The 25,828-nt window shown below is 46.0% G+C and overlaps 1 protein-coding gene across 1 annotated transcript in view; it reads left to right on the top strand.

Moving 5' to 3' along the window:
- ZMAT4 (zinc finger matrin-type 4) overlaps nucleotides 1-25,828 on the top strand; it is a 336,711-nt gene that overhangs the window by 123,356 nt on the left and 187,527 nt on the right. The window contains exon 3 of the mRNA XM_004592728.2: nucleotides 9,878-10,034. Within this exon, the coding sequence (XP_004592785.2) occupies nucleotides 9,878-10,034 (157 nt within the window). The remainder of the gene's footprint in view (nucleotides 1-9,877; nucleotides 10,035-25,828) is intronic.

Here is a 25,828-nt window from a genome sequence, read left to right as displayed (position 1 = left end):
ATTTGCACTGCTTCTGAAACCATGGACAACAAAAATCTGTCTCTCCATGCTCAGTGGTAAGCTTCCAGTGGCTGCCAATCATACTAACAGCCTCTAATAGTTTTTTGCATATCGCCTGCACAGCAACTTGCAGTTCCATAATGGTTACTTTTCCCACTGTGATTACTTGGCTCTCTTTCCTGCAACCTTGTTTAAGCTGGACAGGACTGTGACCAGTTCTGTTCCTGGGTCTGCAGTGACCAGCTGCAGTGACTGGAGATCACGTTGCTGGTTCATTGAGGCTAAGTGACACGTCTTGTGACGTGTCAGCAGCCGTCTTTGGACGTAACACATAGGTGAAGACATGATCTATCAACCTGGCTGCTCAGGGGGCTCCCCCACTTCCCTGTTCTGTATCCATCATGTTTGAATGTATTTTACCAGCTCTGCAAGTAACTACAACAGTCTATGCATGGAGAAACTGATTTGGGCTTAAAATGACTTGCTATTTTTGTTTTGTTTTATTTTCCTACAGGGGTGTAGTGAATTTAGATATTCTCTTTCTGAGGAGGTGAATTTCATATTTTTATAACCATGAGTGTGCAAATGAGTGGGGATTCCTGTCCAGTAATGTATCTATCTGTTAGAGGGATACAGAAAATGCTATAAACATCCCTGCTAATTGTTCTTTCCCTGTATCCCACATGCTTTCATAGGTTCTATTTCCCTTCTCATTTATTTAAAAAATGTTTGTTACTCTTTTATTTCTTCAGTGATCAGTCATTCAATTTCCATGAATTTGTTTTCTTTTGTGCTTGTTGTCGATCTCTAGTTTTGTTTGTTTGGCTGGTTGTTTTTGTGTCCTTTTGGCCAATCTGTACCTTTTGACTGGGAAACTTAACTCTTCAATGTTTAGAACAAGACTAACATGCCATTTTGTTGGTAGCCTACTGCATGTTTCTTTCAGAATTTCTTTGTAAATTGTCATCATGATTACATGGTTGATCAGGGTGGGAAAGATGAAGGGTTGGGGAAAAGTGGGTGAAAATATTGTTTCCCAATGTGTTATTTCTTCTTGTTATTTCTGGGGAAGGGGATGAACTTCTTGTAACTTGTGGTTTGGCAGCTTGCTGTGTAATCAGCTTGGATTCTCTGGTTTCTCTTTTGTGTGTCTTTGGTGAATTCTCATGAGGACTTGTAGTGATTTTGTGTTCCTTCCTAGATAGGTAGGGCTTCCTGTAGGACTTCTGCAGAAGTCCTCTGATGCTGACTGAGGAACCATCACAGTTTTTGTCTGGGAAAGGCCTTCTTTCTCACTGACTTGTGAGAGCTAGCTTTGCTGAGTATAGGATTCCTCATGGGAACATTCTTGCTCTTGCTAAAGCTTGAACGTATTGCATTCTCTTCTGGTCTGTAGGGCTTTGATTGTGAATCGAATGGGTTTTCTTTTGTATAGAACCTGAAATTTTCTTCCATTATCTCTAGGATTCTCTTGTTTTCTCTAACTTTTGACAGTTTGACTGTATTTTGTTTTGTTTGAATTTGGTTGGGGTTCTTCAAGATTGCTTTATCTGGATGGTCACATCTACTTCAAGACTTGGGGGATTTTTAATTGTGATTTCATCAAATAGATTTTAAAGCCTTTTTTCCTTCTCTTATGTTTCTGTTGGGTTATGTCCTTTAAGTCTCATAGGATTTCTTCATTTTTTGGAATTATTTTTATTTTTAATTGGTTGGATCACCTCAAGACACTTATTCTTAATATCAGAAAATCTTCCTTGCATTTGGTCTATTGTGTTTTGAAATCCTCAATTTTTTAAAAAAAATTTTTGGTTCCCTGGTTAGTTTTTAACTCTAGGTTGTTTTTGTGATTTCAATCTTGTTGCTGAATTTCTCATTCATATCATGTATTGTTTTACTCACTTAAAAAAAACTGTCTTGTTCTCTTTAGATTCATTGAGATTTTTAGGATCATTATTTTGAATCCTTGTCCAGGAACCTCGTAGGTTTCTTTCAAGTGAGGATCTATTTCTGGTCAGATTGTGCAGGCGCCAGGCTTCCTTGCGTGTCCATGTTTCCTGCGTTCGTACACTGATGCCTACACATCTGAGTGGGCATGTAAAGGTGATGCTGGGATTCTGCTTTGGCCACTCGGCACTCCGTGTTAGGAGATGCAGAAGGACCCTTCCTCGGATCTTGTCCTCAGGACTTGTGAATCACCTGCTACTGCTGCTGCTGCATTCTAAGAAGCAGATCTAAGCTTCTCCAACCTGCACAGGGTGACTTGAGCATGGCTCCAGGACCTGTGCCCAGCAATCCTGTGGCTGCAGAGTGCATTGGAGCCTGCTCGCTGCCAATGTAAATTACCTGACTGTGGCTCCCTGCTATATTCCAAGATAGAACAGTGTCTGGGGACAGTCTTATTGTAGTAGCTCCAGGGAGCTGAGGTAGCACCTGGCATGGTTCTCTGCCAGCTTTCAGCATCTCTAGGCTGTTTAACGTCCCCATCACTTCCTTTCGTCTCCTGGAAACATGGTCAGCCCTTGGCTGCTCTGGTTCATGCCAGTGGCTAAGGAAGCCAGTGCAGGACCTCTGGTTCAGACATCTGGGGATTCCCCTATCTTTTGTCTTAGTCACTGTGATCATGCATGCCAGAGCCATGCAGATGTTTGGATGTGCAATTTTGCGTCTTTATGGAAGCTGGGGAAATGAATGAGAGCAAGTGTAGATTTGTACTTTAGTATTTGCTACCGTCGGGCTCGTGCTCTGCCCGCCCTCACGCCCTCCGTGTGCTCCTGTGGATTTCAGTCGCGGGCCAAGGATCTTTTTTTTTGTTCCCGTGCAGCTCTGCTTCCCACTTACCCACTTTGTGTTGTCATTTGTCAAACACAGTTCTACACCTTGCAGCTCCCCCAGGCATTTGGGCCATGCCTCGCCTCTTTCCCAGCCCATTAGCAGAGAGCTGGCTCAGAAGTGGGAGTGGCCTGCGTGGAATGGCGGCTTTGAGAGCAGTAGTTTTACCTGATGCAGCCCAGCACGGCACCTCCGATGGGATGTTTTGCTTCCAACAGTTTGCCTTTGATTGGGCTTTCAGGGTTGTCCTCCTGACCCACCCACCCATGACGTGCTTTGGCACAACCCAACTTGAAGCTTTTGAATTTCTCAAAGGCATGGAGGAACATTGCTCTTCAGACTGGAGAAACATTCAGTCATTGCTTCTAGAACATGTCTCCTTTTCCTCTTTCCTGCTTGCGACGTGCCGTTTTCTGCGTACGTTTATGTGCTTCCCAGCGACCCACATTTCCCAGACGCTCTTCCATTTTCTCTCTCTTTTTGAATTTTGAATTGCATGATCTCTGTTGACCTGTCTTCAAGTTCACAGATGCTTTTGTCGGTTCAAATCCACTGCTGAGGCTTTCCGGGGAAGTTTTCATTTGGGTTCTTGTGCTTCTTCACTCCCGGAATCACTGCTTGTGTCAGTTCAAGTCTCCCGCTGCGGCCATCTAGTGGACTTTTCATTTGAGCGGTTGCATTTTTTACCTATTGGTTCCTTTTGATAATTTCTATTTCTTTATCAGTAGCCTCTGTGTGAAAAGATGCTATCATTCTTCACTCCTTAACTCATTAAAGCTGTGCTAACTTTTTAAAAAAGCATTCTAATTGTCCCAAATCTTTCAAAGTGCTTTTCAGTCACTATCTGTTAAAGCCAACATCTAGGCCCTCTTTTATTTTCTGTGTATGAGTTATATTTACGTATCATTTGCATGCTTATATACTTTCTTTTTGCTGTTGGCAACTGGTCGCTTAATGCAGCAATGTTAAACACAGACTCCCCTATCCACCTGGGTTTTGTGATGATCTATTTCTGCATTGCTGTAGCAAGACTGCTTTAGCTCTGTGGCTTTCCACTCGTGGCACTGCTCAGGAGCCTGCAGCCCTTCTGGGCTGTGTGGCTTCTTGCAGGAGCCCCTTTGGCTGTCCTTCTGGTGAGGGGCTGACACTGCTGATTTTGCCCACACTGAGCTCATTGACTGCAGGTCTTTTTCTAGGGATGAAGCTTGCCACAAGTCCCAGGTCTTTGTTCTAACGCGGGAGGCTCTTCCCAGCTGTCTAGCTTAGGGTTCTCTGGTGAACTAGCTGAGGGGCAAATGTTGTTGTTTGTTGCTTTTTGGGGCCACTGTCAGGTTTCTCTAGGAGGATCATCAGCACTCCTAGGCCTACATCTGTCCATACTGTATTCCAGACACAGTCAGGTCCTTTGGCGACAGCTTGGGGGCTGTCTGATGGCACGGTGCTCCTCCTCTGTTGTTCTTATGGGAACAGCTCCTAATGGAGAGGGAGTAAGGCCTGCTCTTTGCAAGCTTTGCTTTCGTAGGAGGGTGGGGAAAGTGATCTCTGGTCTTCCCAGCTTCTCTCTTCTGGCTGGGAATTTCTGCTCTGCAAGTGAGCCTGTTGCGCTCAACAGTGAGCTGCTGTCCTGTTGATGAGGGTGTGCCGAAGAAGCCAGTGTCTGAAGCTCAGCCACATTGCCAGGCCGTGAGCAGAGGAGGACGTGTCCCTCCTGATGTCTCCTGACCTATTTTTTGACCTATATTTCTGACATTTACCCTGCCGGAGTAGAGGTAAGTGGGGAGCGAGAGGGCTGTGGCTGAAGATCCAGGCTGTCCCTCGTTCTTCCAATTTTTTTTTTTTTAATAAATGTTGCTTAATGTACTATTTTCTACTAAGATGGTTTCCAGAGGTTGTAAAGATAAAAACAAACAAACAAACACACAAAACCACAAGCCACAAATCTAAGCAGTCAAGGTTGTTTTGACAGAGGGGGGCAGTTTCACAGAATGACTCCTTCTGAAAATGTGGCTCTTAGCCTTCTACGGTGACCAGAGGTAAGTGAACATGAAGGCTATCACATGAGTAAAGTTCAAAAAGAATCCTTTTCAAAAAGAGAGAGGTCTTTCAGGATGAGATTTCTAGCTGCAGTTAGCTGGGGTTTTCATCCTCACCGAGTTTTTCCTAACATATCTTAACTTGGGCTAGACTGTCTTAAGACACTGCCCCGCTCCCTACCCTACCCCAGTCTCATTCCTTCAGTACTGTGGACACTGCATTTAAAAAGAAATCTGAGTATTGCCTCCAGTTTGAAACTCATATTTTTAAAGATTATTTTAAGATTCTCCTTCATTTATTTGATAGCTGGGGGGGGGGCGGGGTTGTCAATTCTTTATCCAGAAAATTGAAGTATATTAATGGAGGTCAATTCATCAAAATGTATAAAATATCTATAGATTTCATCCTTGCCGTGGGTGTGGTGGGGGATGCTAATGAGGATGATTTGATCTGTGGTTGCAGGGAGCCATTAATTTGGGATTTAAATAGTTGGGAATACACAATTAAATTCAGATACTTTGCAGGCCATCGGTTAAACACGATGTTATTTCTGGGGAGCTGTGTCAAGGGCGTTTGCGTTGTTAGAGTTGATGATATTCCTGGTGGTGTTGGGTGAGTTACATTGACCCGTTTAGCAAAATCTTCCCTCAAGTATTTCCCCAGCGCCCTGACAGTCTGCCTGACTTCTCAGGGCACCTTAGCCCCTCTATCGTCCAGTACCTCAACTTTCTTGACCATGGTTTATGATGTCTTACTGCATAACAGTTGATACTGCTTTTCTGCTAAACCCGTGTGTCGGGAATGAGATGCCGAAGAGAGCAGCAATCGGGGCTTCTGTGTTAAATCCATCATCAGGAGACTTGTCAAACAGCCGCCTACTTGGGCAAACTAGTTGGAGGTGTTACTATAAACCCCCAAACCTGAGTACGCTTGTGGATTGAAGTTTGGGTTGGGAGGTGAGTCATCGGCTCGTGTTCATTTTCCTCATTGGTCAGTGATGCTTGTGATCTTGACCTGATTGGTTGGTGGTGCCATAATCTTCAGGGAATTTTTATGATGGGCGGATGTGCGTCCGTTGACTTGGGGATTACGTGTAAGTGGTAAGTAACTTCCATCCCACACCTGGCACCTGGAATTCCCCTAAGCAAATCCCTCCGAACAACACTGGCCAGCCAAGTTCTTCTTCTCAGAGAAGCAAGTACTTTCTTGAGTCGAATGATTAGAACCTTGCTGGGTGGGCTTGCTGTCTCCCTCCCACATGTCAGTGAATTGCTTCTTTTTATTTTAAGATTGGCTTATTTTTATTGGAAAGGCAGATAATACAGAGAAGAGTAGAGACAGAGAGGAATATCTTCCATCTGCTGGCTGATTCACTCCCCAAGTGACCGTAATGGTCTGAGCTGAGACAATCCAAAACCAGGAACCAGGAGCCTCTTCCAGGTCTCCCACGTGGGTACAGGGTCCCAAGGCTTTGGGCCATCCTCTACTGTGTTCCCAAGCCCCGAGCAGGGAGCTGGATGGGAAGCAGGGCCACCGGGACACACACCAGTGTCCATATGGGATCCCGGTGCATGCAAGGTGAGGACTTCAGCCATTAGGCTACTGTGCTGGGCCTAATGAATTGCTTTTGATAAAGGACAGGCAAGGGAGATAGATAAGTGGCTGGATCCTGCCTTTACATTACAGAAATTTGGTCTCAAAACTAACATACTTGTTGGGAATATGTTCACTTCCTTGAAGCCTCAAGCTAGCTCATGTGCTATTGTCATCTCTGCTGCTTTTGCTGGTCATCTTCCTGTTGGGCTGAGGGCCTGCCTTGCAGCCAGACCTCCTGTGCTGTTCGCCTTTTGACTGCTGGGCTGCTTGACCCTCTGCTCCCTCCCCTTCAAGCGGGCATGGTACCATGCGCTGGGTTTTTGCTGTCACACACTGTCTTTGACCTTGAGGGAGTTTGGCAGTGCCATGAGGGGTATAAATACAAAAGGCAACTGAATGTGGTGAATTGATGTTCTCCTGTAACAGTGGACGACACCTCCAGAGGACTCTAAGCCCACTTCCCACTTCCCTAGGTCAGTAGAGGGAGTCAGGAGGAACTGCGGAAGAAGGGAAGCATGATGCAACCGAGCTGTGCAGACAGGCTATGCAAGACTGGGGTGGGCAGGAAATGCTAGGGAAGGGTTTTACAAGCGTGAGAAAAACTGGAGGACAGAACCCACATACACAGGCTTGATTTGTCACAATGGGCGTTGCTCCTAACAACTGGCTGAGTGGGAATCCATGGGAGAGTGTGTTTCCTGGATCTGAATACTTGCCGTTATTTTTGCTCTGCTTCCTCTGGCTACTCTAGTTCCAGCCTCTTTGATACCAGGCAGCGGGGCTGTGCTCATTTAGCACAGTATCTGACACACGTACTAGGTCCTTAAAAGTGGTTTTCATACACAGATATCAGAAAACCATTGACGATTGCTCAGCTTAAGCACCATTCACTTCCTGGAAGCTAGCTCTGAGCACACTGTGGCTCATGGCAGCTCCCTGCCTCTGGACTGTTGACAGTTCTCCATTTTAAAGGCTCAGGGAGGAAGGCTGTGCTGGGCTGGAACTGTCCCAGACACAGCAGGAGTGCAGAAATTCTAAATAGACCTTTTTTTACTTTTTTCTTTTTCTAATTTTATTGGAAAGGTGGTTATACAGAGAGGAGGAGAGACAGAGAGAAAGATCTTCTGTCTGATGGGTCACTCCCCAAGCGGCCACAACGGCTGGAGCTGAGCCAATCCAAAGCCAGGATCCAGGAGCTCTTCCAGGTCTTCCACAAGGGTGCAGGGTCCCAAGGCTTTGGGCCATCCTCGACTGCTCTCCCAGGCCACAAGCAAGGAGTTGGATGGGAAGCAGGGCCGCCGGGATTAGAACCGGCACCCATATGGGATCCTAGGCTGTTCAAGGCAAAGACTTTAACTACTACGCCATCGCCTCGGAGGGCCCCCCACTACGCCATTGCACCAGGCCCCTAAATAGGCCTTTTCTATGGGCTGAACTTTGCCTTCTGAGCTCCTGACCAATTTTTTCTAATTATACATATTGATCTACAGCATACAAACAAGTAGCTTAAAAAGTAGGATAACTCAAACACCTATGTTCATCTTGACAAGCTTCCCTTTGGTTAATAAAGATGTATTTATTTTTATTTGAAAGGCAAATTTTACAGAGCAAGGAGGGATAGAGAAGTCTTCCATCCACTGGTTTACTCCCCAAATTGCTGTGACCGCCAGGACTGAGCTGTTCTGAAGAAGCCAGGAGCCAGGAGCTTCTTCCGGGTCTTGCACAGTGGTACAGGTTCCCAAGGACTTGGGCCACTCTCCTCTGCCTTGCCAGGCCAGAGGCAGAGAACCAGATCCACTGTAGAGCTGGCGTGGAGCAGCTGGGATGTGAACAGGCAACCAAATGGGATGGCAGTGCCATAGAGTGAATGATGAGCTTGCTGTGCCATGGCATCAGTCAACAGGCTTCCCTTTAGAAACGATGGACCAACACATGCTCTGTACTACGTGATGGGAAAGCACCAGTTTGGGTCTGAGCAGTCCTCTCTCCACTGTGGCTGCGACCCTCTGGAAGCCTGGTGATTTGCCACTCCTTGGCACTCTTGGGGTCTTCCCTCTGTAGGATATGCAGCCCTCTCTTTGGCTTCCATGTGATGGTGGCAGAGGGGAAGCTACCCTCACCTGTCTCTGCCTGTTCCGCTGACCAGCAGATTCTTCTCCAGAAGGCAAACCCATTGCCCGTGTCTGCTGTTTGAGATCTCTCCCTTCTGCCCAGCTCTAAACTTCCGAGCAATTCCTCTCTCCTAGCCCCCGCTTCCTCTCTGTCAACGTCATACGAACTGCTGCCTTGCGGAGGAACAGCTTCATGTTTGAAGTCACACAGAATCTACAAGGCAACGTTTCCCTCAGCAGTCTGGACGGATATCTCATCACTATGCAGAAAAAAATATACAGTGTTCTTCCTCCATCCTGTCCAGACCCTCATCCTCCTCCACGTGCAATGTTCAATCACACTCCCACACGGCATGTGGGAATAAGAGAAGGCGCTGTCGGGGCCCAGTCCTCTCGGCTGGTGAGGAGATGCTGGCCGCTGTTGCGCCATCAGGAGCTAGATGAGCCCTTATCTTAGAACCCACTCTACCCCCAATTTCCAACGAGGCAGGAGGCGAAGCAATGGATTTATCTCCCCTGGCATAAACACGGGTAATTGACGACCCGGGTGCACAATAGCCAGGCCATGCAGTCTGACAAAGGATTTACTTTTTTTTTGAATCATGATTCATTTTCATTAAGTCTTACAAAGGAATGGAAATGGGGCTGGCTTTAAGCATTTGGTGTCGCATCTTCCGGATTACCTTTCTTGGAGGCGACTGCACAAACTCCCAGGAAATGCAGCCAGCTCCGTCACCATAACCTTATGATATATATGTGAGTTAGTTATGAAAAATGTCCAATTCCTTCAAATAGTAGAAATTTTTTTTAAAGGCTTGAACTTCACAGCCACGTATCCTGGTGAGGCTCAAATTGGTGAATGGCAGAACTGAATGCCAAATGATAATCCGTGCTAAATATTTCAGGCCATGCGAACTCTGATATTTTACTTACTTTAATGAGCATAATGGGTGCAATTAGAGGCAGCTCTTTCCTTACCGTGCCAGACACAATGTGCTCCTGCTTCCTTGTGGGTTCTGCTTGTCTCGGAGTAACTCATTCCTGTAGTTCAGTGTCTGGCATTAGTTGCCGCTGAATAAATGGATGTTGAAATCAGCCAGTGAGCAAGCGTTGACAAGAAGGGTCGTGGAAGAAGAAAGCGATGGCAGAACAACAAAAAAAAAACCGGACATTTTCCTAAGTTGGTGTGTGTGACACATCTCATTTGCAAATGAACAACAGAAAACAAAAACAAAAAACGAACTGTCATCCTTCGTAGTTGCTAGATTTCTCTCTAAGGTTGTTTTCTCTTTCTTCCCACACAGGGAAGTGATGCTGACATGGTGGATAAAAACAAGTGCTGCACTCTCTGTAACATGTCCTTCACCTCGGCGGTGGTGGCCGACTCGCATTACCAAGGCAAAATCCACGCCAAAAGGTTAAAACTGTTGCTAGGAGAGAAAACCCCATTAAAGACCACAGGTATGTGTGTCAACAGTCACCCTGGGGGAGGCACCAGGAGCTGAACATTGTCTGCGTACAGGTGGCTGCCAGCATCTGGGGGCGACTGGTGGAAGCTAGCATCAGAGTCCCTGGGGACGGATGGGGACCCATGACAGCAGCCTGCTGTCCTATGACCATTATGTGGCAGGGCCTCATTCTGTCAATCTGGTCCCTGTTGATGAATAATACAGTGGTTTGTATTTACTGCACTGCTGTTTACACGTTGCCAGGGCAGGGGGTTACCTCCTGTCTGTTCGTATCTGTCATGTCCTTCTTTAGATTCACTCTGCAATCAATGTGGATAACAGAGTGTATTGTATGTGTGCATGTGTGCGTGGGTGCGTGGGTGCGTGGGTGTGTGTGTGTGTGTGTGAGAGAGAGAGAGAGAGAGAAAGACAGAGACAGAGAGAGATAGGCGATCCCACGCCCCTAAGCTCTGTAGAATGAAGCCTATTGCCACCCCTTTCTTACCTTGGGTGTGTAGAAGAGAGGCTGAGAGAAAAACTGCTCCCGGGGAAGAAAAACACACTTCACGTTGCAGTGAGATTCACATTCTTTCCCCCCCAGGCACAGCATTCCTGTCATTTTGTCTTGGAGCTTTTCACTTTGACAAATAGAAGTTTAAATATTGATAACAGGTGATTTGGCCTTCAGTTTGCCCCTCCGGAAATGTTCTGCAAGGGTCTCTAAGTCATTGTGTTCAACTGCTATTGTTCCCATTATGTCAGGGGAGCCTGCCTGGACTGGACTGGGGCTTTCTGTCGTGGCAAGGATGCTATTAGATTGGGTCACAACCCAAGGAACTGGGGGTGTTTAACTTGAGGTCTGCTCTTCCGATACAATTAAAATTTTGTAGCGCATTTTTGCTTTGCTGCCTAATGAATTGTGCATAGATCGTGGGTGTAATTATTTTTTAAGTGGTATTTTGGAAATCAGAGGGAGTCTCAAATAATCCTTGGCTTTCTTCCTTGCCAGTGTTTTTCTTCAGAAGGAAAAAAAAAAGTCTTTTTTTTTCCACCCAGAGAATAGCAAGGGATCTTTTCACTGTATTTTTCTACTTAGTTTAACGAAGGAGTATTGTTTTGGCAAAGGTGGCTGTGACATTCAGGCTCACAAGGGGGTTGTACAGCTTATGAACTGCAGAGACAAGCTCTGCTTGTTTGGGGGAACACTCTGCGTGCTGGCATTTGGTGAGCGGCCCTCGGCTGCAAGTCCCAATTCCTGCTCTTGAAAAGGTTGGCTCAGTCACCTTGCGACCCACTCTTAAAATAGACCCTGTACAGAAACGATGGGGGGAAAATATGTACCTGTTTCCCAGGAATGAGTAAGCAGCGCATGTGTTCTCTCTGCCTTGCTGTTAAATTTAATTTCGCAGGTAGTGATGGAAGAGAGCACACTGTATCTTTGTTGCTTGCATCGATTAGCAAATTGAGAGTTATTATTTCTGTGAAAAAAAAAAATCGCCACATGGCAAAACCAGTTCTTTGTGAATTTAAATACATCCTTAAGACTACCAAGCACCGGGTTATTTTTACTGCATTCAAATACCCTTGGAGCTGGTACACAGAACTCAGTGGTAATTTATTAGTCGTCATCAATATATTCCAAAGGGAAAAAAAATCAAAAGCACTTAGAGTGCAGGCTTTATTTAATGGCCTAGTCCTGCCTGTCCACAGGGCTAGCTCAGCACTTGCAAGAAGGGAATGGGGATAGGCTGGGTAAGTCGCAGTGACAGCTGTGGCTTGGGTCGGGAGAAACAAGCTTGAGTTTCCTTGTGCAAGCACCTGCCTTTTGCACTCAGCTCACATCATCCTCCTGCGGTAGATCCTCTCATTCATTCTTCTCAGAACAAAACAGAATCTTGGAAAGTGGAAGCGCCAGATAAATTAGAGGGCCTGGCTTGGCTGCCTTCTCCCCTAGCCTTTGGTAGGGAGCAGAGTAAACAAAATGCTGGAGGGAGGTAAGCCATCAGGTGTGAGTGTGAGCACAATTAGGTGACAAGTTGGTAGGAAGAGACCGTGTGGTGGTCAGAGAGCATGCAAGTGATCAAGCAGGAAGCTGGCTGCAGGAAAGTCTGCTTACAATCCTGGGGTCGGGAAAGGCTGTTAAGAGCAGGGCAGGACACCGTCATGTAAGACTAGGGTGTTGGATCTGGAGCCTCAGTGATAGGAAACCATCAACTAGCTCCCCCAAATAGGGCACAGGTGGAGGTGGATTCCCCTGTGCAAGTTTCTGTATGAACAGGACAAGAACCAAGAGGTACTGGCAGGGACCAGTCAAGTGTAAGTCTCCTGAACTACCAGATGCAGGCTGCTTTGCTCCTTGCATGGAATCAGCATGGCCACTGCCCCTTGCTGTCTGTAGCAGACCCAGTAGCCATGTGTGCAGGATTTTGACAGTGCCTTAGGCACTGTTCTGCCTAATCAACCAGGTTGGCTTGAAATTGCATCCCTAATGGAAACAAAAGGGAAGAAGGAATATTCAAACCCAGCCAGCTGGATCAAGGTGCCAGAGAGAAGCAATTCCCTGCCCAGGTGTGGGTTTAACCTGTCCCTCGGGTGAGTAAGGAACTCTTGACTCATAGTGATTGTTGGGTAGGGATAATTGAAGCACAACTCATTGTTTCTCCGAGCTATTCTTCTAAGGAGCATGAACAACTGGGTCTGTAAGTCACACCTTCCCTCTGCCTCAGGATGTACTTGGATTAGGCATCAATGAAGTGTCCTGAAGAATCATCTGCAATCTGAGTGGCCTTTGCCAGATCAAGAGCCTATTGACTGGAGTTGCTGAATACCTTGGCACAAGTGCCAGGGCAAAGACCAATCCAGTTATGGCCGATTAAGTATATTTCAGAATTTCTGTTCTGGTGCATACTTTGCTAGTTCCTGCTGCAAAGGTCAAAGTGTGAGGAAGGCCTCTAGACCCACCCTCTGTGTGGGCTCATTCCCACATGGGAGATGAGAGGGAGGCTGCTCCAGGCAGATCATTCACAGTAGAATAAGAGAAGCCACACTGCTGGAAGGCTGTAGAGGAGAGAAGTCGGGAATGAATGGCTGGGGGAAAGTCTGTTCCTTGAGGGACTGTAAGTGAAGCAGTGGTTGTTTAGCATGGCAGAGAAATACCTAGGGGTGTATCTCTGAGAGACCATAATAATCAGAGGCAGAGAGTGAAGCATTCCACCTGCTAGTTTCTTCCCAAGTGCCCACAGCAGCCAGGACGAGGCCAGGCTGAAGCCAAGATCAGGAAATCTATCTGGATCTCTCCCCTGGGCGATGGAGAGCCAAGCAGCTGAGCTACTGTGTGCTGCCTTCAAGGGGGGGGGGGGGGGGCGCGGGGAATTGGTAGGGAGCTGGCCAGATGCCAGGGGCTGAAATACCAACTGAGGCTTGGTAACCTGCTGCACCACAACGGCTGCCCCAAATGTGTCTTACATTTGGAAAATCACTGCACTGAGCTAAGTAAATATTGGCTAAACAGGGTACTCCCTTGAATATTTCACATACTTTTCTCTGAAGATCCTCAAATGTAACGTGCAGGATGCTGTCCTACCCGTGATTAGTGCTGTCCTACCCGTGATTAGTGCTGAGCCTGAAGTGTGATGGGCTCTCCTGGTGTCAGGGCCTCTCTGCTGAGCATTCCACTGTGCGACACATCTGCTGACCACTTCTCACTATTTGGAGCACATTTATCTGGCTAGCTTGTGGGTGTTGACTCAGTTTAGACCCTCTACATCTTCCATCTTTTCTATCTTTGTCCCCTCAGTGCTTATTCCCAAATGGCGGGTCTCCTGGACCGCTTGTCTCTTCCCCGATCTGTTCACCATCTGAAATGCCCTTCCTTCCTGCTGCACATCTGCCAGCCAGAGTGGGTCTCAGCTGGTCTCTGAAGTAGCAGTTGCTCATGGGGAATCAGGGTGAGTGTAGTGAGGGCTCCGACAGCGGCCGTCTCTGACCCCTGCTCTTGTTAGTCATCCTGAATTCCTTTTCCCAGAGTTCCCTTGGCGATTATACCTGTGTGAGATGTGCTTGTCGGCACAGACTGCCTCACTGTCAGAGCTCAGTCCGTGCGGCTCCTGGCAGTGGGTGTGAAATGCACAGGAGAGGATGCTGCACGGCGTGTCCACCTCCCATACCGGAGGGCCTGCATTCGCATCCTGACTGTGCGTTTGGTTCCAGATTGACAGTCCCCACCCTGGAAGACATCAGGTAGCAGCTAAAGTGCTTGGGCCCCTGGGACCTATGTGGGACATCTTACATGGATCCTGACTTTGGTCTGGTCCAACGCCAACTGTTGTGAGCATCTGGGAAGTGAACCTGCAGACGGAAGATCTTTCTCTGTCCTTCCCCCTCCCCACTTCTTGCTCACTCCCTTTCAAATAAGTAATAAAGAGAAAAAGTAAAAGGTTAGCTCCCTGTACTCAGGACACACAGCTGTTTTAATTCACTGCCTGAACTCTGTGGTATGCATATAACATTACATTCAGTTGTTTTGTTGTCTGTTGTCTAAAGCTACTTCTGTAGGATTAGTCTACCCCATCCATTGGTCTGCAGACTCTCTGTGTGGGAACTGCCTCCCCATGCTTATTTTCTCTTCTTTCATATTCCATGCCGGAGCTTGATGACATGTTCTTCCTCATCAACCCTTGCTTTGACAAGACCAGTGTAGAAGTCTAGACCAGGGTGTGGGCCACAGAAACCTAGGGTATGAATGCAGGGTGAGTGGGCAGATAGGGGAAATGGATAGTGAACTAATAGGGAAGAACAAGGGCGCAGATGTGAACAGAGGTTTAGATGGAAGTAGAGGTCACAGCCCAGCTCCCGAGAAGCAGCTCCCAGGCTTTCCTGTGTGTGCTGGGGCTGGGGGCATACACTGAGGGAGTTGTGAGAGGCATTGGTAGAGCCTGGATGTCAAGTTGTGACACTTTCAATTAAGAAGAGCTGCGGCCAATGCAGAGGCTATGTGTGTGTGTGTGTGTGTGTGGGTGGGTGGGGGGAGATGAGAAGTAGGGGTAGACACAGATGAGCTGTGACACCATCAGGACCAAAATGAGGTCATGCAAAGGGCGTCAGAGTGTCATTGGAGGCAGGATAGAACAGAGCAGGTGATCCTGCAAAATCAGGGATGCCCTCAGTGTCCCCGCCTCCCATAATGCTTGGTGACTTCTGAGATTCTGCTCCGTAGATGCTCGTGGGCTTGTGATGGATTATTCTAGGAGGGGCAGCAGGAAGCCATCTATTCTGTCTCTAAATGGAGCCTTTCCCACCCTATCTGTGCTGTGACCTAGACCACAAAGATCCGCCAGTCTCTGGCCAAGCACTGTATGCACCACCCGTAGCCTGGAAACCTTCTGTTGCCAGGTGACCCACTCAGACAGCAGGGCTGGCTCCTCTCTGAAAGATGAAATTCCCTTGTCTGGCACTTGCCCTTTGAGACCACGTGGGTTGGAGGTTTGATTTCATTATTTTTGTAGCTGACTTTTTGGAAATGAGCATTCTGTGTCCTGGTAACACACATGTGTGATGGAAGATCCCCCTTGGCCTTCCATGGCTCCCTGTGTTGTACAAGGGGACAGAGCCTCTGTTTGTGATAAACCATGCACAACAGACATGAGCAGTGCAATGGGATACAGAGGAAGGAGGAAACGGTTGAGGGAACACTAAGGGAGTTGTTTAAGAATGAGAACTACCCTATGAGGATTTGTTAGGGAGTGTTCCCTTTATCTGGATCAAGATTTAAAGTACATTATTAGTGATATGTAGTTGTAGAAGATTAGAGAGGCGATCATGTATATTGTAGCATGCTTAGCAGAATACCTGGCCTCTGTCATTTTAGTGCCTGTAGCACCCACTAGTTGTGATGATAAACATGCCTCTAGACATCTCCCAGTGTTTCTTGCTAGACAACAATGGCCCTTGTTGCTAACCACTGACCTGAATGAGAATTAGCCAGTCGTGAGCTAAGGACCACATCTGGCCTAATACTTGCTTTCTATGACCTTCAGGCTGACAATGGTTTTGTTTATCAGTAGCTTAAAAATGAATATTTTATGACATGGGGAAAATTATTGCAATTCAAGCTTCAGTGTGTATGAAGCTTTCCCGAAACTGCCACGTTTGTTTATTTGCTGTGACTGCTATTATGCCACAAAGGTGGAACTGGGTGTTTGCAACAGGGACAATGCAGCCTGCCATGCGTGCTGTGTGGGCTTTTACAGTAAAATGTTGCCTACCCCCTGATGTAGGTGATGAATGATTTGAGAGATTGGTAGAGTATGAATTTGTGCATAAAATGCAAGCAGATCCCAGGCCATATGCTGCTGGGTGGCTGGGGAATCCCCATGCTAGGTATTGGAGAACAGGATGTAATGGAAAGCAACAGACCATGGAAGAGGTATGCCTTGGAGAGATGCCTTATGGATAATGAAGGGGTATCCCAGTGACTTCCCACTTGTTGGGGGCATGAAAATTTCCCAGAGAATCTGTAAGCTCTGAGCAGTAGCTGAGGGCTGCGCTGGGTCTCCAGATCCAAAGGGGCCAATGCTGTGCCATAGCAGATGAAGACACCACCTGCCATACAGCTGTGTGCCCTACGGGTGCTGGTTCGCGTCCCGGCTGCTCTGCTTCCAATCTAGCCCCCTGCTATTGGCCTGGGAGAAGCAGTGGAAGATGGTGCAAGTGCTTGGGCCTCTAGGTCTAGAGCCCATGTTGGGGGCCCAGATGAAACTCTGCTCATTTCAGCCTGGTCCAAGCCCGGTCATTGCGACCATATGGGGAGTGAACCAGCAGAGGGAATTTTCTCTTTTTCTTTCTCTATAACTCTTTCAATAAATAAATAAATAAAACCCCCAAACACTTATTAAAGCCTAAGAGAATACATCATAATCAGATTTTGGCAAAACCTCAATATGCTTCTATGTTCAGATTTTTAATCCTTGCTTGAAATCTGAGGTCCAATCTACCTTAGTTTCTTATAGGATTGCCAATATGCTAGACCAATAATTCCAATGAATGGTATGCCTCAAGCAACAGAATTCTTCCCCCCTCCCCACCACCAATGTTTGGAAGGCTGGGAGCTGAGAATCAAGGGGTGGGCAGGGCCATGTGTCCTTCCCTGACACCCCTGCCTTCTGGTAGCCCCAGCACTGACTGGCAATCACTTCCCTGCACACTCTGCTTGGCTGCCCATGGCCGAGTGTCCTCTTGTCTTACCCAGACACAGGAAAACCCAGGGTGAACTTTTCTTAGCATAACCAATTGCATCTGCAAGCACCCTGTTTCCACATAAACTCACAGACTGAGATTGGCTCAGGGCAGGAGTGTTGGGGGTGAAAGGGGGCACTTTCAGCCCAGAACAGGAGCCGACTCTATTGAACTGGCAGTAGCTGAAAGAGATCGCAGATCCCAACCCTGCTAGCAATTTCTCCTTTTCTTCTCTTCTATACATACCAGCAAGATAGTTGGAATAAGAATGAAACCATCTTCTTACCCCAGATCCTGGAGAAAACATCTATTTTAGCGGTTCTCCAAAACAATTTTTTTTTTCTGGAAGAGAATATGAATGAGAAGAAATCTGAAATGTAAAGAGGAGAAAGCCCTTGCTTCTGTTATAGGCTATTTTCTAGCAGGAAGCAAAGTGATAATTGAAGGTTGTGTGTTATCAGAATGCTTAGGTGCTGCACCCAGGATTAATCAGAAGGTTCATTTGTGTCTGTGGCAAAGACACAGCTTATCTGAAACCTATTTGCTTTCTGCCTTCCCCAGGCTGTCGATTGATTGAGTGGAGTTAACATACATTCCTTAGGGCCAGCCTACAAGATGGAAGAGGGTCGTTCCGCCTGCATCAGACTTTGCAAGAACAAGAAATACACCTTTATTGTGATACGTTGGGGCTCTGTGTGGTTGCAAGAGAGTTTAATCTATCCTGCTTGACACACTGCCCCTTCAAGTTACTGCTTCACCATAAAAGCTTGGGTGACCACATCCATCATTCATAGATAAACGGCTACTATGCACGATTGCTTTTATAAACCTCCCTGACATCATTAGCCCAAGAAGGAATGATATCCAACGTCACAATCCCCTATCCTTCATCTGTGGCCGTTCTGAGCTGGGTGGTGCCATGAGTGGTCTGTCTGTCATAGCACTAGGAGCTGGGAAGAGCACAGTGCTGGAGTGTCTTTGCATGGAACTCTCTTCGGCTCAGAAGTAGTCAAGGCATGCGAAGAATAAGTCATGTACGATGCACGCACGCATGAGCTTCTCTTTTCTTGTACTTCTTAGCACATAGTAGGCATTTTTTGTTTCGAGTGGTTACACTTGAAAGCAGTATGAGGCAACTTCAAAATGTTTGTGGAAAGCATCATTCAAAGCTAAGTTTCTTGGTGGTAAAAGGTTTTTGAAATCTAGGGACCATTTTCTCATAATATCTATTTCCAGTAACTTCAGAAGTCTCTTTGTATGTCAAATAATGATAGACCTGGAACGGCTATAGTTTTATTTTCAAACAAAGCCAACTTAATTATTTAAATTTCAGTTAAATGTGGTTATCAAAGATAGCGGTTTTCCAATTTGGAAGGAAGCACCACATGTGTCCTTTGGCTCAATTTTCCAAAACCCCTCTCTTTGTGAAACAGGTGGTGAACAGAATGCCACAGAGAGTGAGCAACTTCTCAAGTCAGACCGAGGTTTGAATCCTGGTTACACCCAGTGCCTTTCACAAGCTGCTTTAGCCCTTCAGACCCCAATTTCTTCTTCATAGAAATTATGGAAGTAACTTACATCACAGAACCATTATGACACAACAGAAAATGAATATAAAACACTGAATTTTGCACGTGAGAGTGGAATGAAGGCCCCACTGCATATGAATGCATACAGATGCAAAAGCAGGGAGTTGGAACCCTGTTGGAGAACACTGTTTTCGCAAACTTAGCTACTCATTTAAATTTACTTGTCACACCCAGATCAATGCCCATGACACTTTTTGGTTATTCTCTGGAGAATTCTGGAAAAATGAAATCACATTCCCAGGCGAGCTCAAATGAGGCAACACTCTCCCGATGTGATGGGAGCAGTGTCCTTTCTGCAGTCCGATGCAGTGTGATTGTTGCTGGTGACTTCACCCCCCAGGAGGCTGCGGAACTGCTGTGCAGTGCTGCTCAGTGCAAGAGGGCTGGAGTGTGCCCTATGAAGAAAACGCATCTGTGGGTTGTTTGGATTTTGTTTAAATGCAAAAGACAGTGATTTAGTTTAGTGCTAATGAATTAATAATGCAAGTGCTAAATGAGGCCTGTTACTTAACAGACACACAGAAGCAAGATCGTATACTGATTAGCTGGTCACGTGACCACAAGTGTGCATGAACCTTAGCCTAATACTGTTGATTGAGTGTTTCTGGTGACTTTCTGGAGCTGAACTGCCATGAGTAGTGAGACTCAACCACTGTACACACAGAAAAAAATGCTACTGTATATTCATTAAATCTATGAAAGGCAAGTTTAAAATAATCTGTTCATCTCACAGCAATGAAAGAAAAATTACATAATAGTTGCAAGATCTTAGGTTTGATAAGCTTATATAGAGTCGAATCGGCTGAATCTAGCTTAGTAATAAAATCAGTAATTACCACTGACAGTTGTAAAGCTGTTGTAGCATATATATCCCATTCGTCGGTTCATTTAATCTTTATAACAGCCTCAAGTGCGATGTCTTTTTCCTTCCATTTGGCTGTGCAGGGGGAGCTGAGTCCCTGCAGAGCGAGGAAACTGCCTGGTGTCACTTAGTGGGACACAGGAGGGGAAGGCAGACCCAGAGCCTCTGATGTGGGTTCCTGGAGCTTCCTTTGATCCAGTGGGATGATGTTGCATACAATCCATCAACAGGAGTTTTATTTACATTCTGAAGAAGCAGTTCAAACTTCAAGGCTCTCCCTTGGCACCAACCTAGACAGATAGTATCTGTGGGCAGAGTGAATGGTGGAGGGAACAGGGACAGACACACAACAAACTCGTCTACTCTGTGTTCATCATGTAGTCTTCTCCTGATATCTGGATGCTGTTCTTCTTCCCTTCCTTACTTGCTGTTGAAAATGAGACACAGCTTCCTTTAGAACTTTTCCATAAATTTCCATGCCAGACACAGAATTTCTTATTTCAGTTCTCTGTTGAATGAATAACGATCAGGGTATTCTGGATCTGCTGGAAAGCTACATTAATTCAGATTTTGAATAATATATGTGCTACAGGTTCAATCAGTACCTTATATTTGCATGTAAGACTTTATACACCAGAGCAGTTCTATCATCGGCATCAGGTGATTGGGTTTGCCTGGCAAAATCTGTCTGGAGACTTGTTTTAATTGACACAAGCAATACTTTGTCAAACGGGCAGATCTTCACAGCAGTGCCTTTCCTGTGAAATGAGGGGTCCAGACACGTTCTGAGGGATCCACTATAGCTTCATGCATTTGTTTGGATGGTATCTTTGCATCTGCTATGCCTGATAAATACAAGTAGGATTGCAGAGTTGGAAGGAGCTGAGGGTTTATTGTTTGAACAATGTTATTTTCCTGGTGGGGAAACTCAAGTCCAGGGGGTGAGCTCGCTTGGCCAAGGTGAGACAGGTGATTAAAGACAAACACACTCCACCTCTTGCCATTATATTTCCATTCAGTCAACTCCAATAGGAACAATGGTGCCAGTTGCTCCATTAACTATTGCTACAAACAGGGTTGCCATGAAGCAGCAGCGTGAGGTTAGCGGAATCATTTCAGCTAACCTGACTTTGTATACTCGGGCCGTGACGAGATCAAAGCTGCTGTGGTCTTGTTCTCTGTCTGATGACTAATGAAACAAGAAGTCCGTGAGTGGAAAAAGCCATGGGTTTTATTAGAGAGGGCATGGCCGCTGTGAATTTTCATGAATTCTTTTAAAAAGTGAAAATTCACTTTTCTCTTTGGGCTGATCCGATAACGGTATAGCACAGCTGATGATGTCAGCAGCTTTTATGCTGTGGTTATGTATTTATCCCAGGAAAACTTGCTTTTATGAGAGAGTAGAGGAGAACAGTCAGAGGATCAATTTCCTGTGCTTACTCCAAAGCCATCCACAAGAGATGCAGAACCCATACACACAGTACATTACTATTCAGAAAATTTAAAAAAAAAAACACAGGTGAAATATTTTTGGCAGCAGCTTTTAAATTAAAAAGTGTCCAGCATAAGAACTGGAGAAGATCCTGAGAAAGTGAGCACCATGTCTAAAATCACTGGTAATAAAGGCCCTGACTATTCACATCCTTTGTGATGTTTGTGTCGTGTAGACAACAGCCTCAAAGCTCTTCCTTGCTACTCACGCGGGCCTAGTAATTGGAGCCGGAAGATACAGATTACTGCCTGCCCTTGTGTGCAAACAGTTTAATATTTCTTACTTTCAACATTTCATCACTTTTGTCCTCTGGCTCTCAGGGCAGGTGACAAGGCTGGTTGTGCTGATTCTTGGGGGTTCTGTCATCTTTTGCAGGGCTCACACTGTCCTCAGAGTAGCCCCTTGGGCTGGGGGCTTTGGCGGTTATGCTCCCCCAGCATGGAGTTCAGCCCTGGGCCTCCATAGGCCTCACCCCAGGCACCATCAGTAGTGAGTTACCCTTTTCTGTCTTCCTGGCAAGGCTATGCTTGCTCAGTGTGGAGTTCAAGACCCCGCCCCTGGGCATCGTGAGGAGTGAGTAATCCTCCTTTGTCTTCCAGGCTATGCTTGCCCAGCGTGGAGTTCGGTCCTGGGTCTCCATAGGCCACACCCCAGGCATCAACAGGAGTGAGTTACCCTTTTCTGTCTTCCTGGCCAGGCTGCGCTTGCTCAGCATGTAGTTCAAGTTCCTGCCCCTGGGCATCGTCAGGAGTGTTACTCTCTCTGTTTTCCAGCCCAAGCTAATGTGTTCATTGCAGTTCAAGGACTTCTAGGAATGGTGTCATCACTTCTGTGCCAAGCTAGGCCAGTGAAGAAGACCAAAGTCCCTTTGGAGGTTCTTGATGAGGTCCCATCACCGTGGACACATGTCTTTAGTCTGCCCAGGTCTTTGTCCATGCTTGCCACCTTGTTTTCTTCCTGGACCCTCTGAAGCCAGCTTCTCCCCTAACTCTAAGGCCTACACTTATTTCACATTTAGTTTCCTTTGCTTCTCACGCAGTCCAGCATGCACGCATCCATCTGTTCTCTGCTGGAGGTGTAGAAGACTTGAGCTCCAGGCCTAGCTCCTCTTGTGAAATGCCCTGAAAGTTCCTCCCATTTATATGAAGTGGTCCTCTGTGAAGACGAGGATGACTTGGCTGTGTACACACCACCGTGTGATGCACATACCACATAAGGTTAGCTGAAATGAGGGAGCCGAAAGGGCAGGTGCTTCTAATTCTAATGCCAGGCTTCTCCTGAAAGTTTTTTTCCGAGTTGTTTTCATCAAATATCTGTTAGCACACAATAGTGTATTGCTTTCTTTCTAAGTCCATCTAAGGTTTTCAAAAGCAGTTTGATAATCACCTTGTGGTGTCAGGAGAGGCAGGTGACATGACATGAAGGGTCCAACTAAGCCTTTACAACCCCTTCTTACTGCTGGCAATACTGATTAAATGTGTGCCAAAACTGACAAAACACAGTGGTCCTTGGAAGCTAGGAGTCCCATCTTATGAAAGGTGACAGCTGCTCTGTGCCACCTGTTGGGGCATTTCACTGAGACTGGGTTAAATGCATGCTTGTGCAAATGCCTGCTGGGAGTCTGTCTTGATTAGTGCAAACTGCTCATCATTAGCATCTTTTCTACTTTGCCTTCAACAGAGCAGATGGAATCTGAATACTTGGACCTTTCATTTCAGTTAGTAAAACTGATCTTTCAAAAATTCTGATGGGCTCCCCTGTTGCCAGCTTGCATCTCTGCTGCACTGAGGGCAGGTATAGCAAGCACTCCTCACCCCAATGTGAGGGCTGTTGGTGCCAGAGGCTCCTGTAATAGTGGGGCTCATTCAAGGGGCACATGAAGAAATGTCTACTCTACTCAACACTCCTTGGATACCACTGTCATTGCTGGAATGGCCACACAATCCCCAGTGTTGTGTGTATCATAGCTGCTATCGCCACTAAAGTGTCCCAAACCACGTATGCCATGCAGATGGGCAGGCTCTCCTTTCTCATGCCACTCACACCATAGCCAAAGCCATGGGTTACAGCTGAAGAAACTACCAGGGGGATAGCAATGCAGTGTACAGCAGGAACCAAACCAACGAAGCTGACACCTTAAGACACATCTTCAGAAGAGTGACCTCTTCCATGAAACACACCTCAGGAAATAGAGGTAGCTGATAAGCCAGATGCACATATATCCATGTGAGGACACAAAAAATGTGGAGAAAAGGGAACATGATGGCCTCAAGGGAAAAAAAATAGCTGGCTAGCAACACAGGCCCAAGGAAAGGGTAATGATGAAATTTCTTGTAAAGAATTCAAAATAGTCATTTAAAGGAAACGCAATGAGATGCAAGAGAATAATTAAACAAAATTGGGAAAGCAATTCATGACATGAATGGGAAATTCAGCTGGGATAGACTGCGAACATGAACCAAACAGAAAGGTTGGGATGAAAGAATTCAATAGTCAAATAAAAAATACATTTGAGAACCTCAGCTACAAACTAGATCAGTCAGAAGAAAGAATGTCTGACCCCGAAGATTGGCCTTTTGAAATGACTCAGTCAGCTGGAAACACAAATAAAACTGAAAAAAAAGAACAAAGGCAGGCTCGAGATATATGGGACATCATTAAATGTTTGAAGTTGGGGGATTCCAGAAGTCAAAGACAAGGGAGAAATCATAGGAAATCTATGCAGTGAAAAAGAATTGCTGAAAAACACCCTCAACTTGAGACAGATTGGTATATTCAAATATAGGAGGCCCAGAGCACTCTGAACAAATTGGAACAGGAAAGATTTTCACCCTGGCATGTTAAGAGTCAAGCTGTTAAAAAGTACAAGACGAAGAATTCTAAAATCAAGAGAAAGCCGTCAAGCCATTTTCAGGAGCGTCACCTTAGATGGACAGCGGATCTCTCATCAGGGCACTGACAGAAGAGAAGGCAGTGGAAGGAGCTGTTCACAGTTCTGGACAAAAAAACACAGACTGCCAACCAAAAAGTCTTTATCTGGAAAAATCAACTTTCAGAAACAAAAAGGAGGAAAATAAAGACTGAGACAAGCAAACACTGGGAATTCATCACCCGCCTTGTTTTACCAAAGATGCCTGAAGAAGTCCTGCTGCTATACTCCCGAAAGAGAAGTAACTATCATTGTAAAAACATAGGAAAATATGAAGCTCCTTAGAAAAGCATATGCGCAAGGGAAAAAGAAACTCAATATTTTCAATATGGTGAGGCACCAAGCCTCCATGGATAACCAAAGGACCAAGGCCATTCCAAATCAAAGAAGGAAATTAAGAAGCTGAGCTCAACGAGTCCATATCAGTGTTAGCCTTGAATTCGTATGAACTAAATTCCCTAATTAAGTGGCCGAGTGAATGGAAAGAAAAAAAAAAAAAACCACAAAATTCTAGAAATTATGCCTGGAAGAAATTCATTTCATCACACAGATTGAAATGCACAGATTGAAAGGATGGAAAAGGGTCCATGCAAATGAACACTCAACGTGAACAGGAGTAGCCGCATGTGTGAAAGGCAAAACAGACGTTCAGATGAGAATTGTAACAAGAGACACAGCAGGGACTGGGTAATGAGGAAGGGATCTGTTGAGCAGAAAGCTACACGCTGTGATGTCTGCACATCTAGGGCAGGTGTACCGGCTTTATCAGGTCAGCATTTGACCCAAAGGCCAAAATAGGTCCTACACAGTAGTTTGGATCGTCCGTTGTTAATGGACGCATCCTCCAAAGCTTCAGAAACAGTAGAATGAATAGCAAAAGAGGCAAGAAGTCTCTTATGTAAATGAACATTTGAGTCAATCCTTCTTAACACAAAGGGAAGCACATTTTTTTTTTAAATGTGAAAGAGAGAAAAATGTCCATACAGATGTAAGTACTTCCGGAGAAGTTCATTGAGGGGCCCACGTTGTGGCATTAGAGGTAAAGCCATCATACCCAAGATGCCGATCTGGTGCCGCCTTGAATCCTGGCTGTTCCCCTTCCCATTCAGATCCGTGCTGATACTTGGTGAAGCAGTGGAAGGAGGCCCAAGTGCTTTGGTCCCTGCCATTCCCACGGGAAACATGGAAGACGCTGTTGGCCCCTGACCTTGGTCTGGCCTAGCCTTGGCCATTGTGGTCACTTAGGGAGTGAATCAGTGGATGGGAGGCTATTCTCTCTTTCTCTGTGTCTTTCTCCCCCTCTCCCTAACTGTAACTTTTAAATAAATAAAATAAGGCTTTTAACAAAAATTCATTGAAAAAAATTTCCTGTTTTACTTCCTGAATTTGTCTGTTTTGTCTATTTGAAAGGCAGATTGACAGAGATTTCTCTTATCTGCTGGTTCATTCCCCAAAAAGCCACAATATCCAGGAATGGGCCAGGGATAAGCCAGGCTACTGGAACTCCTGTGTGTCTCCTGAGTGGGTTACGGGACTTACGCCCTTGGGCTGGTCCACTGCTTTCCAGGCACACTACCCAGGGGCTGAGTTGGAAGTGGGTCAGCCAGACTCGAGCTGGCACTTAATGCCAGTGCTAGGAATAGCAGCTTAACCCACAGTACCACCACACAGCCAGCCAAGGAAATTCTTTTAACTTCATTTT

Source organism: Ochotona princeps, chromosome 11 (assembly GCF_030435755.1).
Source record: "Ochotona princeps isolate mOchPri1 chromosome 11, mOchPri1.hap1, whole genome shotgun sequence".
Lineage (NCBI taxonomy): Eukaryota > Metazoa > Chordata > Mammalia > Lagomorpha > Ochotonidae > Ochotona > Ochotona princeps.
This window is presented reverse-complemented; position numbering and strand designations above follow the sequence as displayed.